The sequence below is a fragment of the Peromyscus californicus genome, unplaced genomic scaffold (genome assembly GCF_007827085.1).
Source record: "Peromyscus californicus insignis strain IS unplaced genomic scaffold, ASM782708v3 Scaffold_3__1_contigs__length_106647218, whole genome shotgun sequence".
Lineage (NCBI taxonomy): Eukaryota > Metazoa > Chordata > Mammalia > Rodentia > Cricetidae > Peromyscus > Peromyscus californicus.
In genome coordinates, this window is record NW_026294551.1 from 91,421,554 (window position 1) to 91,434,815 (window position 13,262).

The following is a 13,262-nucleotide window of genomic DNA, read 5'->3' on the forward strand; positions in this document are numbered from 1 at the left end:
TTCCTGAAAAAAACTTTAACTGAAAATTTTAAAACATTAATAAAAACAGCAACTGTTTTATATTCATTGAAGTCTATCTTGAAGAAACCCTGAAACTAGCTTTGCTGATCTATAGTAGGACTGAATAAGAAATCTTGTTAGATGCCATCAAAGATCCCTCCCCTCTTGGAAACCTGTGGACTTAGAGATTCTTCTGCCAGCTCTAGGAGGGTGGCAAAATCCGCTGTCAGAGCTCTGCACTGTCTTCAGCTCTGAAATGACAAGAAGCTTTTCCTCCTGTTTTTATGCTTTTGGTGCTCTAGTCAGCAGCAGATAGGAGCAATTTTCTATCCTGGTTTTCGCTGCTTTAAGTACTTGAAAATTACTTGAGACAGTCTTTAGATGGTGATCTCTCTAGTCGTCCCCACCCACAGGTGTTGTATTAGGGAAGTTGATGCTTTCCAGGTTTCTGTCTGTTATATATAACTAACATTACCAGGGTTATATCTTGGTTTTTCTTTTTCTTTTTTTCTTTTTCTTTTTTTTTTTTTTTTTTTTTTTGAGACAGAGTTACTCCGTGTAACAGCCCTAGCTATCCTGGAACTTGCTTTGTAGGCCAGGCTAGCCTCAGACTCACAGAGATCCACCTGCCTCTGCCCCCTGAGTGCTGGGATTAAAAGGAGTGCACCACCACTGCCCAGCCTATATCTTGATATTTTTATCTTGCCTTTGATTGTGTCCTTTGTTTTATCTGATGAGTCCCAAACATTAAGTCAGGGATTTTCAAAGAAGGACCAAAAGGAAGAAAAGAATTACAATCATGAGTCCTTTTTGAAAAATCTCTGACTGTGTGTGTGTGTGTGTGTGTGTGTGTGTGTGTGTGTGTGTGTGTGTGTCTGTCTGTCTTTCTGTCTGTCTGTCTCTGTGTGTGGGGGGGGTAGGTAGGTAAGAAGGAGAGTAGGTATATATGGAAGCCACCCTCAGATGTCTTTTCTCAGGCCTGGGCTTGCCAGTTAGGTTAGCTTGACTGGCTGGTGAGTCCCTGTCTGTCTCTACCTCTCCAGGACTTACAAGGATATTATGTCACTCACAGCTTTTTATGTGGGTTCTCCATCAGACTGAGGTCCTCAGGTTTGCATAGCAAGTACTTTACTAACTGAGCTGTCTTCCCAAAGATTATTGTTTTTTATAAACAGAATGTCTAAATGAATTCCTGGTAAAATGCTTTTAGTTGTATAGTAAATATATTTAAAGTCATATTCTACTTAGTTCCGTCTGAAAAGCAAGCCTTTAGCTTTTCAGTATTAAATCTGTTACAGAGAAAACAGTATTTAACGTGTACAAGGAAAGAGTTCCAGAAACAGTGCAACAGTTAAGAACACTTGCTGCTCTTGCAGAGGACCCAGGTCTGTCCCTATCCGCCCGAGCCATTTTCATGTTTTAATGAGATGATGGCTTGAATTAATTTGCTGACGTAGCTTTTTTTTCCCCCAGTTTACTTAACTAAAGACACGTTGAGCAGTGACTCTGATTTAGGCTATCATGAAGCTTTTTTTTTTTTTTTTTACTTGTTTTTGTACTCTGTTGAACCCAGCATGAAACTTTTAAGATCAGATAGTGCAGTAAAAATTCTATACTGGGGCTAGAGAGTTGGCTCTATGGTTAAGAGCACTGGCTCTTCAGCCAGAGTACCTGTGTTCAATCCCAGCACCTGCATGGAAGCTCACAACTGTCTATAACTTCAGTTTCAGGGGCTCCAACACTGTTTTAGCCTCTGTGGGCACTGCTCACATGTGATGTACATACATGCAGGCAAAATACTCACACATGTAAAAATAATTTTTTTTTGATCTATGACTCTCTGCGGGGTGGTGACAGTGTACGCCTTTAATCCCAGCACTCAAGAGGCAGAGGCAGCCAGATCTCTGTGAGTTCAAAGCCAACCTGGTCTATAGAGCGAGTTCTAGAACAGCTAAGGCTACACAGAGAAACCCTGTCTTGAACCAAAAAAAAACTATGACTTTCCAAATAGTAATGTTTGCCACTGAGATTTGGTCATTTTAATAATGAGTGTTCTACACTCAGATGATACATACTATGTATGTTAAAGGTTCAGAGACCTAGACAGAAATAAGATAAGCCTAGTTCATGTCTTCAGGGTGAATACTTTTATTTATTTCTGCAGAAGAATTATCATGGAGCTTTTGACATGATGTGGTTTTAAACACTTGCAGAATGATGGTTACCAACATAAATGTGCCGTTTGTGTGTGTGTGTGTGTGTGTGTGTGTGTGTGTGTGTGTGTGTGTGTGACTGTGTTTTTGTACTTAGTGCAAATATGAGCAGCAGAAATAAAGCTACCTCATAGGTAAGGAAAGTAATTCACATACATAAAGGTTTTTAATTTTTCTATTAGTTTTCTGTATTTGAAAGCTTTTTTTGCTTGTTTTGTTTTGATTTTTTTTTTCCCCCCTGAGACAGGGTTTCTCTGTGTAACAGTCCTAGCTGTCCTGGAACTCACTCTGTAGAACAGGCTGGCCTCAGATTCACAGAGATCTGCCTGCCTCTGCCTCCCAAGTGCCAGGATTAAAGAGGTGCACCACTACTGCCCAGCTTGTTTTGATTTTTTGAGACAGAGGTTCTCAGAGTCACCTTGAATGTTCTGGAACTTGCCCTGTAGACTAGGGTGGCCTCACCTGCTTCTGCCTCCCAAGTGCTGGGTTAAAGATGTGCCATCACCATGCCCCATGCCTGGCTAGAGCTTCCTTTCTGAAATGGGGTCTAGACTCAAATTTGCCATCCTCCTGACTCAGCCTCCTGGGTAACTGGAATTGTATGTGGGTACCACCATACCCAGTTTGAGGTCCTTTTTGAGTTGCTCATATTAGATAGTGAGAGTGTAGAAGTTTTGTTGGTTATTTCACAATGACAAGAAACTACACCAAGTTACATGTTTTGAATATTTAAAATATATGAGAGTCTAGAACTGCTAGGGGTCAACCTGATGCATTATTCAAGTAGATGGCACAGAATCTACTTCCTTGTTACCATGCCCTGCTTTTCACTTCCTGCTCAATGACTGAGTGTTGAGCATAAATTTTCTATTCATATAGAGGATAACATGGTTGAAACTACCTTTGCATTTTACCTTGGTGGAACCAGTGGGCCAGTCTTGGTTATTGGGCATATTTCAGGCATCTTTTAAGATTGATGCTTTAGCTTTCCTTGTCAGTATTACTTGGCATATGTAGCGGAAAGCCATTACTACAGATTGAATTGTTCACTTTTGAATCAAACCTCATAGACACAGCTGTAGTGTTACTCTGAGAAGGCAGTGCTTATTTGTTGATTACATAAGGAGATTTGAATTCTGTTTCCAGCTATGCTACTAAATGGATGTGTTCTCTGCTCTGTTACACCCGTCCTTTTAGAACTTGCCTGCTTTGAATTTCAGTTAGACAAGTTGGGGCGGGCCAGAACATGGTCACATGTCAATACTGAAAGTTTTATGTAAAAAACTAAAGATACCTGGGATGTTTGGCCTTAAGATCAATGGTCAGACCTAGTAAAAAGAATTTATTATAATTCAGATGTCAAACCAAATGTACTTTACCATATTAGTTAGCCTTGTCACGTAGGAATGTAGCCTGGGAAAGAGAGAGATTTCCCAGGGAGTAAGAGTCATTTTATTTTGTATTATGCATAGCCCAGACCAGTAAGAGGGTCATTAACTTTATGCATGCTTTAGAACCATTTTAGATTCTTTTAAATTGATATTCTTCCTGCAATTTAGTATGGAACAGTGAATTTTGATGCATGCCTTCTCTGCTTCCCACCTGCACTGTCATTTTTTTACCCACCTACGCTTTCCTAACATTCTTTATCTTTTCATCATGATCTAATTTCCCCATTTACTTTTGTCTATTAAACTTTCTTATGCCTGGCACTATATAACCTAAAGACAGACCCATAGGTAAGAAGGCAGTATAGGTCAGTATGACCCTAGAAAATAGATTCGTGATCATGTAGGCTGTGGAAGTGTCTGGTACAGAGGCTGCCTGAGACTTGTTCTAACTCTGTTGCTGTGTAGCATTCTCTAAGGAGATGTATGCCAAAGAGAGTGGCTTCTTGCCCTTTTCCTCTCTTAGGGTTAGCACGAGAATATGGCATTGCTGTTCTTTTCTGGTTTTTGTGATTTAGAGCTTATCCATCGACCAAGTATTACCTCTTTGGTTGCTGGTTCCTCCAAAAAAAAAAAAAAAATTCATTTCTCTGTACCACTTCTTTCCAAACTAGCTCTTGGTTGAGTTTCAGAGAAAGGTATTCTGAGCTCTCTGAGGGGAAACGGGAGGAAGTATTCCTTTAGACAGTTTCTTCCTGGGTTTGGTGATCTGGTTCACCTTCCTTGGACACTGAAAAGTAGCCTTTGGCCTTTTGGATTTGATAAGTTCTGACTTCCTGGCTTTATATGTCCAAAAGTTCTGAGATTCAAACTATTTCACACTATTTACTGTCCCTTGTGTCTCTGCTGCAGCATCTGCCACTCCTCTGCCTTGTTAGTTTGATGAAACACTACACTTCTTGGCTTCTGGTATATATGCATATGTGTGCACATGTTTTAATGAACAAAATGGAACTTTTATTCATATTCCTTTTCTGGGGTTGTTCATAGTTACCCACTGTAAACACCCCTTACCAGAATGGTGCATTTGTTACAGTTACTTTTTTTTTTTTGAGACATGATCTCTCTTTGTAGTCCTGGCTATCCTGGAACTCTAGTATGTAGACCAGGCTGGCCTCAGCGATTCACCTGTGTCTGCTCCCAAGTGCTGAGATTACAGGCATGTGCCACCACTCTCAGTTTGCAGTTATAATCCTGCTTGTAGGTGTGGGTGGGTATGAGTCAATATGCTTGTGTGTGTGTGTGTGTGTGTGTGTGTGTGTGTGTGTGTGTGTGTGTGTGTGTGTGTGTTTATGGGGTGTGTGTGCTCATGTGTGCTTGTGGAAGCCAGAGGTCAGCCTCAGGAGCCATCCATCTTGTTTTTCTGGGCTAGATCTCTCATTAGTTTAGAGCTCACCAAGTGGGCTAGTATAGCTGGACAGCAAACCCCAAGGATTTGCTAGTCTCTGCCTCCCCAGATCTGGGATTACAAATAAGTGCTGCCCACACTAGCTGAGCTATGTTCCCAACCCACAGTTTCTTTGTCTATGTGTATGTGTGTGTGCATGTGAAGACAGGTCACTGTTGGTGTCTTGCTCAGGTACTCTTCACTTGATTTTTTTTGATATGGGCTCTCATATGGAGTTAACTACTTTGTCTAGACCGGTTGACCATGTGAGCTCCAGAAACCTGCCTATCTCTGTCTGCTGTGTGAACCACAGGCATTTTATTGACTAAACCACCTCCCTAGCCCCCTGGAATTATTTTTAATCATCTTTGGAAATATACTGAATGGAAAAGAGCTATTGACTTACTGAAAATTATGCAGCCTGTTACGGTGGCTCATGCCTGTAATCCTAGCACTTGGGAGACAGAAGCAGAAAGATTGCTATGAGTTGGAAGCCAGGGCTACAATGTGAAGCCTGTCTCAAGAAAGAAATAATGCAGAAAATAAAATCTTGCATCTAGCTATCTCCATTTGCTCTAGATTGGTTAATAGAATTTCAGCCAGAAATCAGCAAATAGGCAGACATCTAGCTGTAATTGTGGTGAAAGAATCCGAAACAGGTATATAACCACATAACTTTTCTTACAGAAAATAGGAATTTTTTTTTTTATGAATATTGATGTCAGCCTTTTCTCTTTTCAGTTGCTCTAGGTCGTAACCAGCCTTTGAAAAAGGAGAAACCAAAATGGAAAAGTGATTATCCCATGACAGATGGACAACTGCGCAGCAAGAGGGATGAATTTTGGGACACCGCACCAGCTTTTGAAGGCCGGAAAGAGATCTGGGATGCCTTGAAGGCTGCTGCACATGCTTTTGAAAGCAATGATCATGAACTGGCACAGGCAATCATTGATGGTGCAAACATAACACTACCACACGGTAGGTTTGGCGTCCTGATGACAAAGGGCAGTCACTTTGTCTTCAATAGCAGGGAACCACTAAGGGGGAAGTTTCTGTTTCTCTTCTACAAGTATTCTAATTCTTTTTATTAGAGTGAAAAATAGCACTCCTTTACATTTTTCAGCTGGTGGTAGTTTATGTCTTGGTTCATTTTTATGTTTCTTAATCTCAGAAAAGAGAACATGTGATAAGCTGCATTTTCTAGTTTCTGTGTGACTTAGTTTTCTGTGGACACAAGTCCCCTCATCTGTACAGTGTACATCCCTGCCCAGCAGTAGTTGTTGCTGCTGCCTTAAGTGCTGTCCTGCAGAGCTGAGGACTCTCAGTTTAGGTTTTATAAAGTGCAGAGGCTTCATCGATGCCCCTTTGCCATCATTTAGTGTGAGCAGACCTAAACTTTGAAGTTCGTTTTCTTGTTTGTTTGTTTTGTTTTTTAATTATTATTTGGGGGCAGGGAGGGCCACAGGAGAGATGGCTCCGTGGTTGCTGCTCTTGCAGAGGACCTGGGTTCAGTTCCCAACCAACCATTTGGTGGATCACAAGAGTCTGTAATTCCAGCTCCAGGGAAATCTGATTCCCTCTTGTGGCTTCTGCGGGCACTGCATGTATGTGGTACATACACATACATTCATACATAATTCCATATGTTTAGGTAAACATTCATATATAAAAAATAAAATAAGCCGGGCGGTGGTGGCACACGCCGTTAATCCCAGCACTTGGGAGGCAGAGGCAGGCGGATTTCTGTGAGTTCAAGGCCAGCCTGGTCTACAGAGTGAGATCCAGGAAAGGCACAAAGCTACACAGAGAAACCCTGTCTCGAAAAACCAAAAAAATAAAAATAAAAATCTCTCTTAAAAGATGTATTTTTTTGTATTTTTTATATATAGCTATTTTTGCCATGTGGATGCTGGGAAGCAAGCCCATGTCCTCTGGAAGAGCAGCAACAGCTCTTAACTGCTGAGCCACCTTTGCTACCCCAGCTTCAAAGGTTTGAGGGGTAGTTTTCCATAACTGTAGCCATGAGCCTTATAAGAAACCTTTCTTGCTTTGAGAAAGTGACTAAGAGCCACCATAATTTGTATGTATCCAGGGACACATAGATGCCAGACTTGTGCATATACCCTTGTATGGCCTCTTTGGTTGAAACATTAAATATTTGACGTTGAGGTTTAGGTTTTAGTTTTATATATGTACTCTTCGTCCTTTTGCTTTATGTATTTGTGTTTTTCTCTTCAGCTTGGCAAGTTAGTATCTTTCCAGGTTGTTTCTTCTGACCTATATAAGGGATAACCACCTACATTTCCTGTTCTCTGTTCATTGTTGTGCCACTGTTGTTTTCCCCAGTGTCTGTTTTACTTTTGTTCATTTGTGGAGAAGCAATGCTTTAGTAATTTAATCATCTGCAGAATGTCCTTTGATTCTTTGTCCAATGCAGAATGTTTTACTCATGAGCCTTGCCAACTTTCCAAACCCCCTGCTCTAATTAGCCATGCTTCTAAGAAGCATTCCTTGTTTTATGACTATCTGTTACTTATTAGGAGCACTTGTTAGCATGGGTTTATATCACTAACATTTATTGATCACCCACTTTTCCCACACGTATAAAAGTGATCATTCCTATATTTGAAGTATCTGAATAGAGTGCCATTTCAACATGCCCAAATTCTTTACTTCTTCCATGATTGTAGATTAGGAGGTGGTGACATGGTCTTCCATCTGCCCCTTCAGCTACCCCATTATTGTAACAGAGAATGAAGGTTCCACTTTCATAAAGTTGTTACTTATTTCTGATACTTACATCCCTTATTTCCCAAGCAGAATCTGTTGTGTAGGCCTGCAAGTGGCTGTAAGGAGAGTCATGTTTATATGATGGTTTTAATACAGAACTCGGGAACTTTGGCTTCCTTATTTTATACTTAACATAGTTACCTATAGCTAATTATGTTCTCCAGATTGTGGCTTCCTTTAAAAGCTCATGGAGGCAGGGATCACCAAGATGGCTTAGCAGGTGAAGGTGTTTACCATCAAGCCTGATGACATGTGAGTTCCATCCCAGGAACCAGCTCCCTCAGGATCTTCTGACACCCTCATGTGTGCTGTGGCAAGCACAAACACAATAAGTGTATTAAGTAAATTTAATAATTGTATTTTTAAATGCTTTTAAGTTCATAAAGGCAAAATATGTTTCCTGTACAAGCACAGTCTATGTGTATCCTATTGAGTATAAACTCAAATCTCTAAAGATTTAAATCTGGTTTCTGCTTATCTACATGAACTGTCAAGAAAAATAATGTTGTTATGCCAGGCGTGGTGGTGCAGGCCTTTAATCCCAGCACTCCAGAGGCAGAGGCAGGTGGATCTCTGTGAGTTAGAGGCCAGCCTCATCTACAGAGTGAGTTCCAGGAAATCCAGGGCTACACAAAGAAACCTTGTCTCGAAAAAACCAAAAGAAAGAAAGATATATTCTGCATAAGCATGGAAGAACCATGCTGATGTCAACATTCCTCTCTCAAATGAATTATAACAGACTTGTAGGTGATAATGTTTTGTCATTTGCTACCCTTGAGTGTTTGTTTTTCTCTGAAGCTTAGCACTGATATTTCAGGCCCTTGGGTGGCCTGTCAATTATGACATCATATATCCCTAATTTGCTATCAGTTACAATTCAGCTGCTTAACTGGATGTTTTTAGACCTGCTCAGTGGTGGTTTTCGACATCACTTGTGCTTCTCTGTAATAGTTAAAGCTGTGTGATGTTACACAAATCACCTCTGTAACCCTCAGTTCTTTGTCAGATGTGGACTGTGGTAACCATCTGTCTGCTTGATTGTTGGTTGCATGGGTTCAGTGTGCTGATGCTTATGAGTCATTTATCATAATGCCTCGTCTACCAAAGGCGCTTAATACATACTGGGCTTGGTGAGTTTAGTTTTCACACTGGAATCTGGCACTAACAGGTTAAATTCCCTGCACCAGCCTTGACTTACAGATCCTGACTAGACTGTATTCATTGTGGCCTCTGTTTGCTTTAGAGGATTCTCCTCTTGTCCACACCCCTTCTCATAACTTCCTAGTCTTATAAGAACCTTTCCCTCATAGTTTTTAATAGCAATTTTAAAAATTAATTGCCTTGAATTTCTTTTTTCTCATGGTGTGCTATTTTGCCATTATATAAAAATGCTAAAAACATGCCTCTTTTTTTTTTTTTTTTTTTAAGTTACTTAGTTGTAGGTGAGTGGGTGGGTGGGTGAACTCTCATGCTCCGGGAAAAAAAAAAAAAAACCAGGAGCAATCCCCATTTTACTCATAAGAAAAGTGAATCATGGAGAGATTATGTCTTTACAGGTATTAATCATGGAACTGAGATTTGAACTATGAATAACAAAAGCATCTTTGATTCTTTCCCAGGATGCAGTTTCAAATCTGCGAATTTGTAAAGCCATTATACAAGTCCTCTTCATTGATATTTTACAAGATTACACAAGTCTGATCTTTTTGGTACCTTGCATATTGCCTAAAATAATTTAAAATGATAGACTTTTATTAGTACTAAAGGCAAACAGACAATACAAATGGACAGGAAATATATATGTATAGGCCTTTCTGTTTCTCTTAGGTATCTCTTAAGACTATCAAAAACAGGCCGTGATGCTTACCATGGTGGCATACACTTGTAATCCCAGCACTCAGGAGGCTGAAGCAGGTGAATCTCTGTGAGTTGTGAGTTCAAGGTCAGCCTGGTCTACATAGTGAGATCCAGGCCAGCCAAGGCTACATAGAGAGACCTTGTCTCAAAAAGAAAGGCGGGCGGGCGGCGGTGGTGGTGCACTTCTTTAATCCCAGTTCTTGGGAGACAGAGACAGGCCAATCTCTGAGTTCATGGGCAGCCTGTTCTACAAAGTGAGTTACAGGACATCCACGGCAGTTACACAGAGAAACCCTGTCTCAAAAAACTTTAAAAAAAAAAAAAAAAAAAAAAAACCTGAATAATTTTTTTTTTTTTTTTAAGGCAATCCAGAGCAACCAAGGAGATGGCTCAGTGAGCAAAAGTACTTGCCAGGCAAACCTGATGGCCTGAGTTTGATCCCTGGAACCCATGTTAAAGCCAGATGTCGTGGCTCACATCTAGCCTGGAGTATACTTTGGAACAGCAGGAACAAGAGACCCTGCCTTAAAATAAGCACTGACTTCTGAAAGTTGTCACTGCCCCCCACACACACAATATTTTTTATTTTTATTAAAAATAGGACAAAAAAACCCCAAAAACTTCAAGAAATGGGCAAGGGCCAGGCATGATGCATGTCTGTAATCCTGGCACTTGGGTGGCCGAGGCAAGAGGATCACTTGTTGAAGGCCAGCCTGAGCGACAGACATAGCAAGAACCTATCTTTAAAAAAAAAAAAAAATTTTTTTTTTGTTTTTTGTTTTTTTTTTTTTTTCAGGAAATTTGGTTGATTTAAAGGTCCTAAAGAATGGATGCATAACTATAATACAGATAGTTATTTTTTACACAGATGATTTTTGCTTAGCTGGTGTAGTGTTTAGAAATGAAATGGGACCTTAATAAGGAACCTGATGACTGATTAATCACAAATGTTACATCATTTCTTTCTGTCGTCAAGGAGACAAAGATGGCTTAGAGTTAAAAATGTGACTATGTCTGCCTCTCTGCCGTCATCCTTTGTCTTGAATTAGAGTGATAAAGTCTGAAAATAGCTGTGTGGGAGGTTGTTCCTGAGCCAGGAGGCTTGTCTGAAGAAAACCTCCTTTCCATATTGTTCTGGGGGTGGGGTGGGGCTGGGGGAAGCAGGGTTTCTCACATCCCAAGGCGCAGCTCTATCAACTACCACTTCTATAAGGCCTGCTGGGCTTTCAGTAGGCACCAGACCCAAGTGCTTCTACCTGGCTCCTTTGCCCCCTTAAGAAAATGAAATCCTGGAACTAAAGATGAAGTGTCATCTGTAGCAATTCAGCAAAGTGTTATGTAGTGTTTAATGCTGTTTTGTCTATCACATGACTCCAGCCATAGGTATGCAGCTAAGCTACTTTGACCTCAGCTGGCTAGGAGAGGTGCTAAGCTTCCTCTAGTTGCCTGCTGGCTGAGTCAATGGATGAAAGAGCTGCTAGGCCTTCCACAGCCAGCCTTGATGGATTCCCAGCACTGTTTCCGGAGAGAAAACCTGTAGTTTGTTAGCAGCCCTATGGTCCTAAAGACTGCTCCCAAGGGCTGCTGGTGGCCTTTTGACGTTGTGATTTAGGTTAGTAGAGAAGCCCATGGAATATGAGGTAGAATGCTGAAACTTTATAAACTTGTGATCCATTTATTACACTGTTGTTTGTGAAATACTGTCCCGAGTGTATAATTTTGAAATTTAAAACCTGTGAGAGAGAACCAGCATTATTGAGTGTTTTTCCATGGACTTTTATATATGTATTAGCAATTCACATATCTTTAGTGATTTAATCCTTACAGCAACCTTGTAAAAGTATGTACTATAATCCTTGTAGAGATAATCAGCATGTCCCAAATTAGGATCTCCATTCAAACTTGGCTATGAGCAGAGACCCTGTCCCTCATATCAGATTTCACTACTTTTTTAGTCCTTGGAACCCCTCAGGCTCCTGTGTGTGTGGTCTGAGCCTCTGTGCTTCATTTCCTTACTTGAATTCTCTGCTTTTGGTGTTCTCATCTTTTTAGCTATGTCCACTTCACTTAACCGTTGAGGCCTTTCTTTGACATAGGAAATCGTGGTTATTGAAAAGTAGAACTCGCCGGGCGGTGGTGGCGCACGCCTTTAATCCCAGCACTCGGGAGGCAGAGCCAGGCGGATCTCTGTGAGTTCGAGGCCAGCCTGGGCTACCAAGTCAGTTCCAGGAAAGGCGCAAAGCTACACAGAGAAACCCTGTCTCAAAAAAAAACCAAAAAAAAAAAAAAAAAAAAAAAAAAAAGAAAAGTAGAACTCCAGCCTCCTGGGTCCATTAGAACAGAGAAGTTAATAGTGAAGATATTGGATAAAACTTGGTGATAGAAACAGAAAAAAAAAGAAAAAGAAAGCTTTTGGAATTCTAAAATGTCGTCCCCTTATTTACTTTGGGGAGGATAGTGTTTCTTGTTATGGTATGATCTAAATATTTACCTTTTCACACATTATTGAGAACTTCAGTTAAATGGGGATGTAAAGTGGACACTTTGATTCACCGTCATGTATATACTAGGAAACCATCACCACCATCAAGACACTTGCTTGTCCTTCCACATTGCTTTTTGTTTTATTATCTGGGGAATGAGCGGTGCGTGCGTGAGTGCATGTGTGCATCACATTGCATGTGGAGGTCAAAGGACTTTCAGGAGTTGGTTATTTCCTTCAGCTGTGGGACCCGGTTGATCAGGTTTGGGTTATCAGGCTAGCATGTGCTCTACCTGCCTAGCCATCCTGCTCACTCACAGACACTGGTTTTAGCTTTTGAGTGTAGCTGTGCAAGTCTCAGGTGATGAAAGTCTTAACACTGAGCCGCACTTATACGGAAGTGAGAGCATAAAGGCACTCAGGTTTACAAGGTTGTTTTTCAGCCTCAAGGACTGCTTGAAAGGGTGAAGTGTTAGACCTAATGGCATGTAATAAAGCTACTTGTATTGTTTGGCAACCAGGTTAGTTAGTTCATCTTTACAAATTTCTCGAGGCCGTTTTGTTTCTTTTCTTGTTTTTTTGAGACAGTCTCATGTAATCCAGGCAGGCCTTAAACTCAACAGTAAAGGGCTGGCCAGCCTCCACTCCTGCCTCTACTAGGCTAGGATTACAGGGGTAAACCACCATGCCTGACTGGAGTGAAATATGTTGAAGTCTAATTGAAAGCAGCGAGAGAAAACAGTTGACCAGGGAAACTAGAACACCTAAACTAATTGTCTAGATAAAATATAAATCAAAACATTCTCAGAAAATTGTGTAAGGGATCACAACAAAAGTGATGACTTGGCAGCCTTCTACCTGCCATGGGGAGCCCTTCAGGACTTCCTGGCTTGGTGAGATGATGCCCACCCTAGCAGGTATTATCCTGATGGCTGTCTGTCTCTGCCAAGTCCTACAGTGGGTTTGTGAGAGGAAAAAGAAAAGTCTGCAGAGGTTATGAGATAGTAACGCAAGCGAGCCTGACTAGAACTGACTAGAAATAGTGAAGAATTGCTAGGCGAGCTGGACTTCAATGCCAGAGGGTA

At 40.9% G+C, this 13,262-nt stretch overlaps 1 protein-coding gene across 1 annotated transcript in view; it reads left to right on the forward strand.

Annotated features, from left to right (window-relative positions):
* The window catches only part of Ubtd2 (ubiquitin domain containing 2), a 60,025-nt gene that overhangs the window by 38,481 nt on the left and 8,282 nt on the right, over positions 1 to 13,262 (forward strand). The window contains exon 2 of the mRNA XM_052758990.1: positions 5,790 to 6,026. Within this exon, the coding sequence (XP_052614950.1) occupies positions 5,790 to 6,026 (237 nt within the window). The remainder of the gene's footprint in view (positions 1 to 5,789; positions 6,027 to 13,262) is intronic.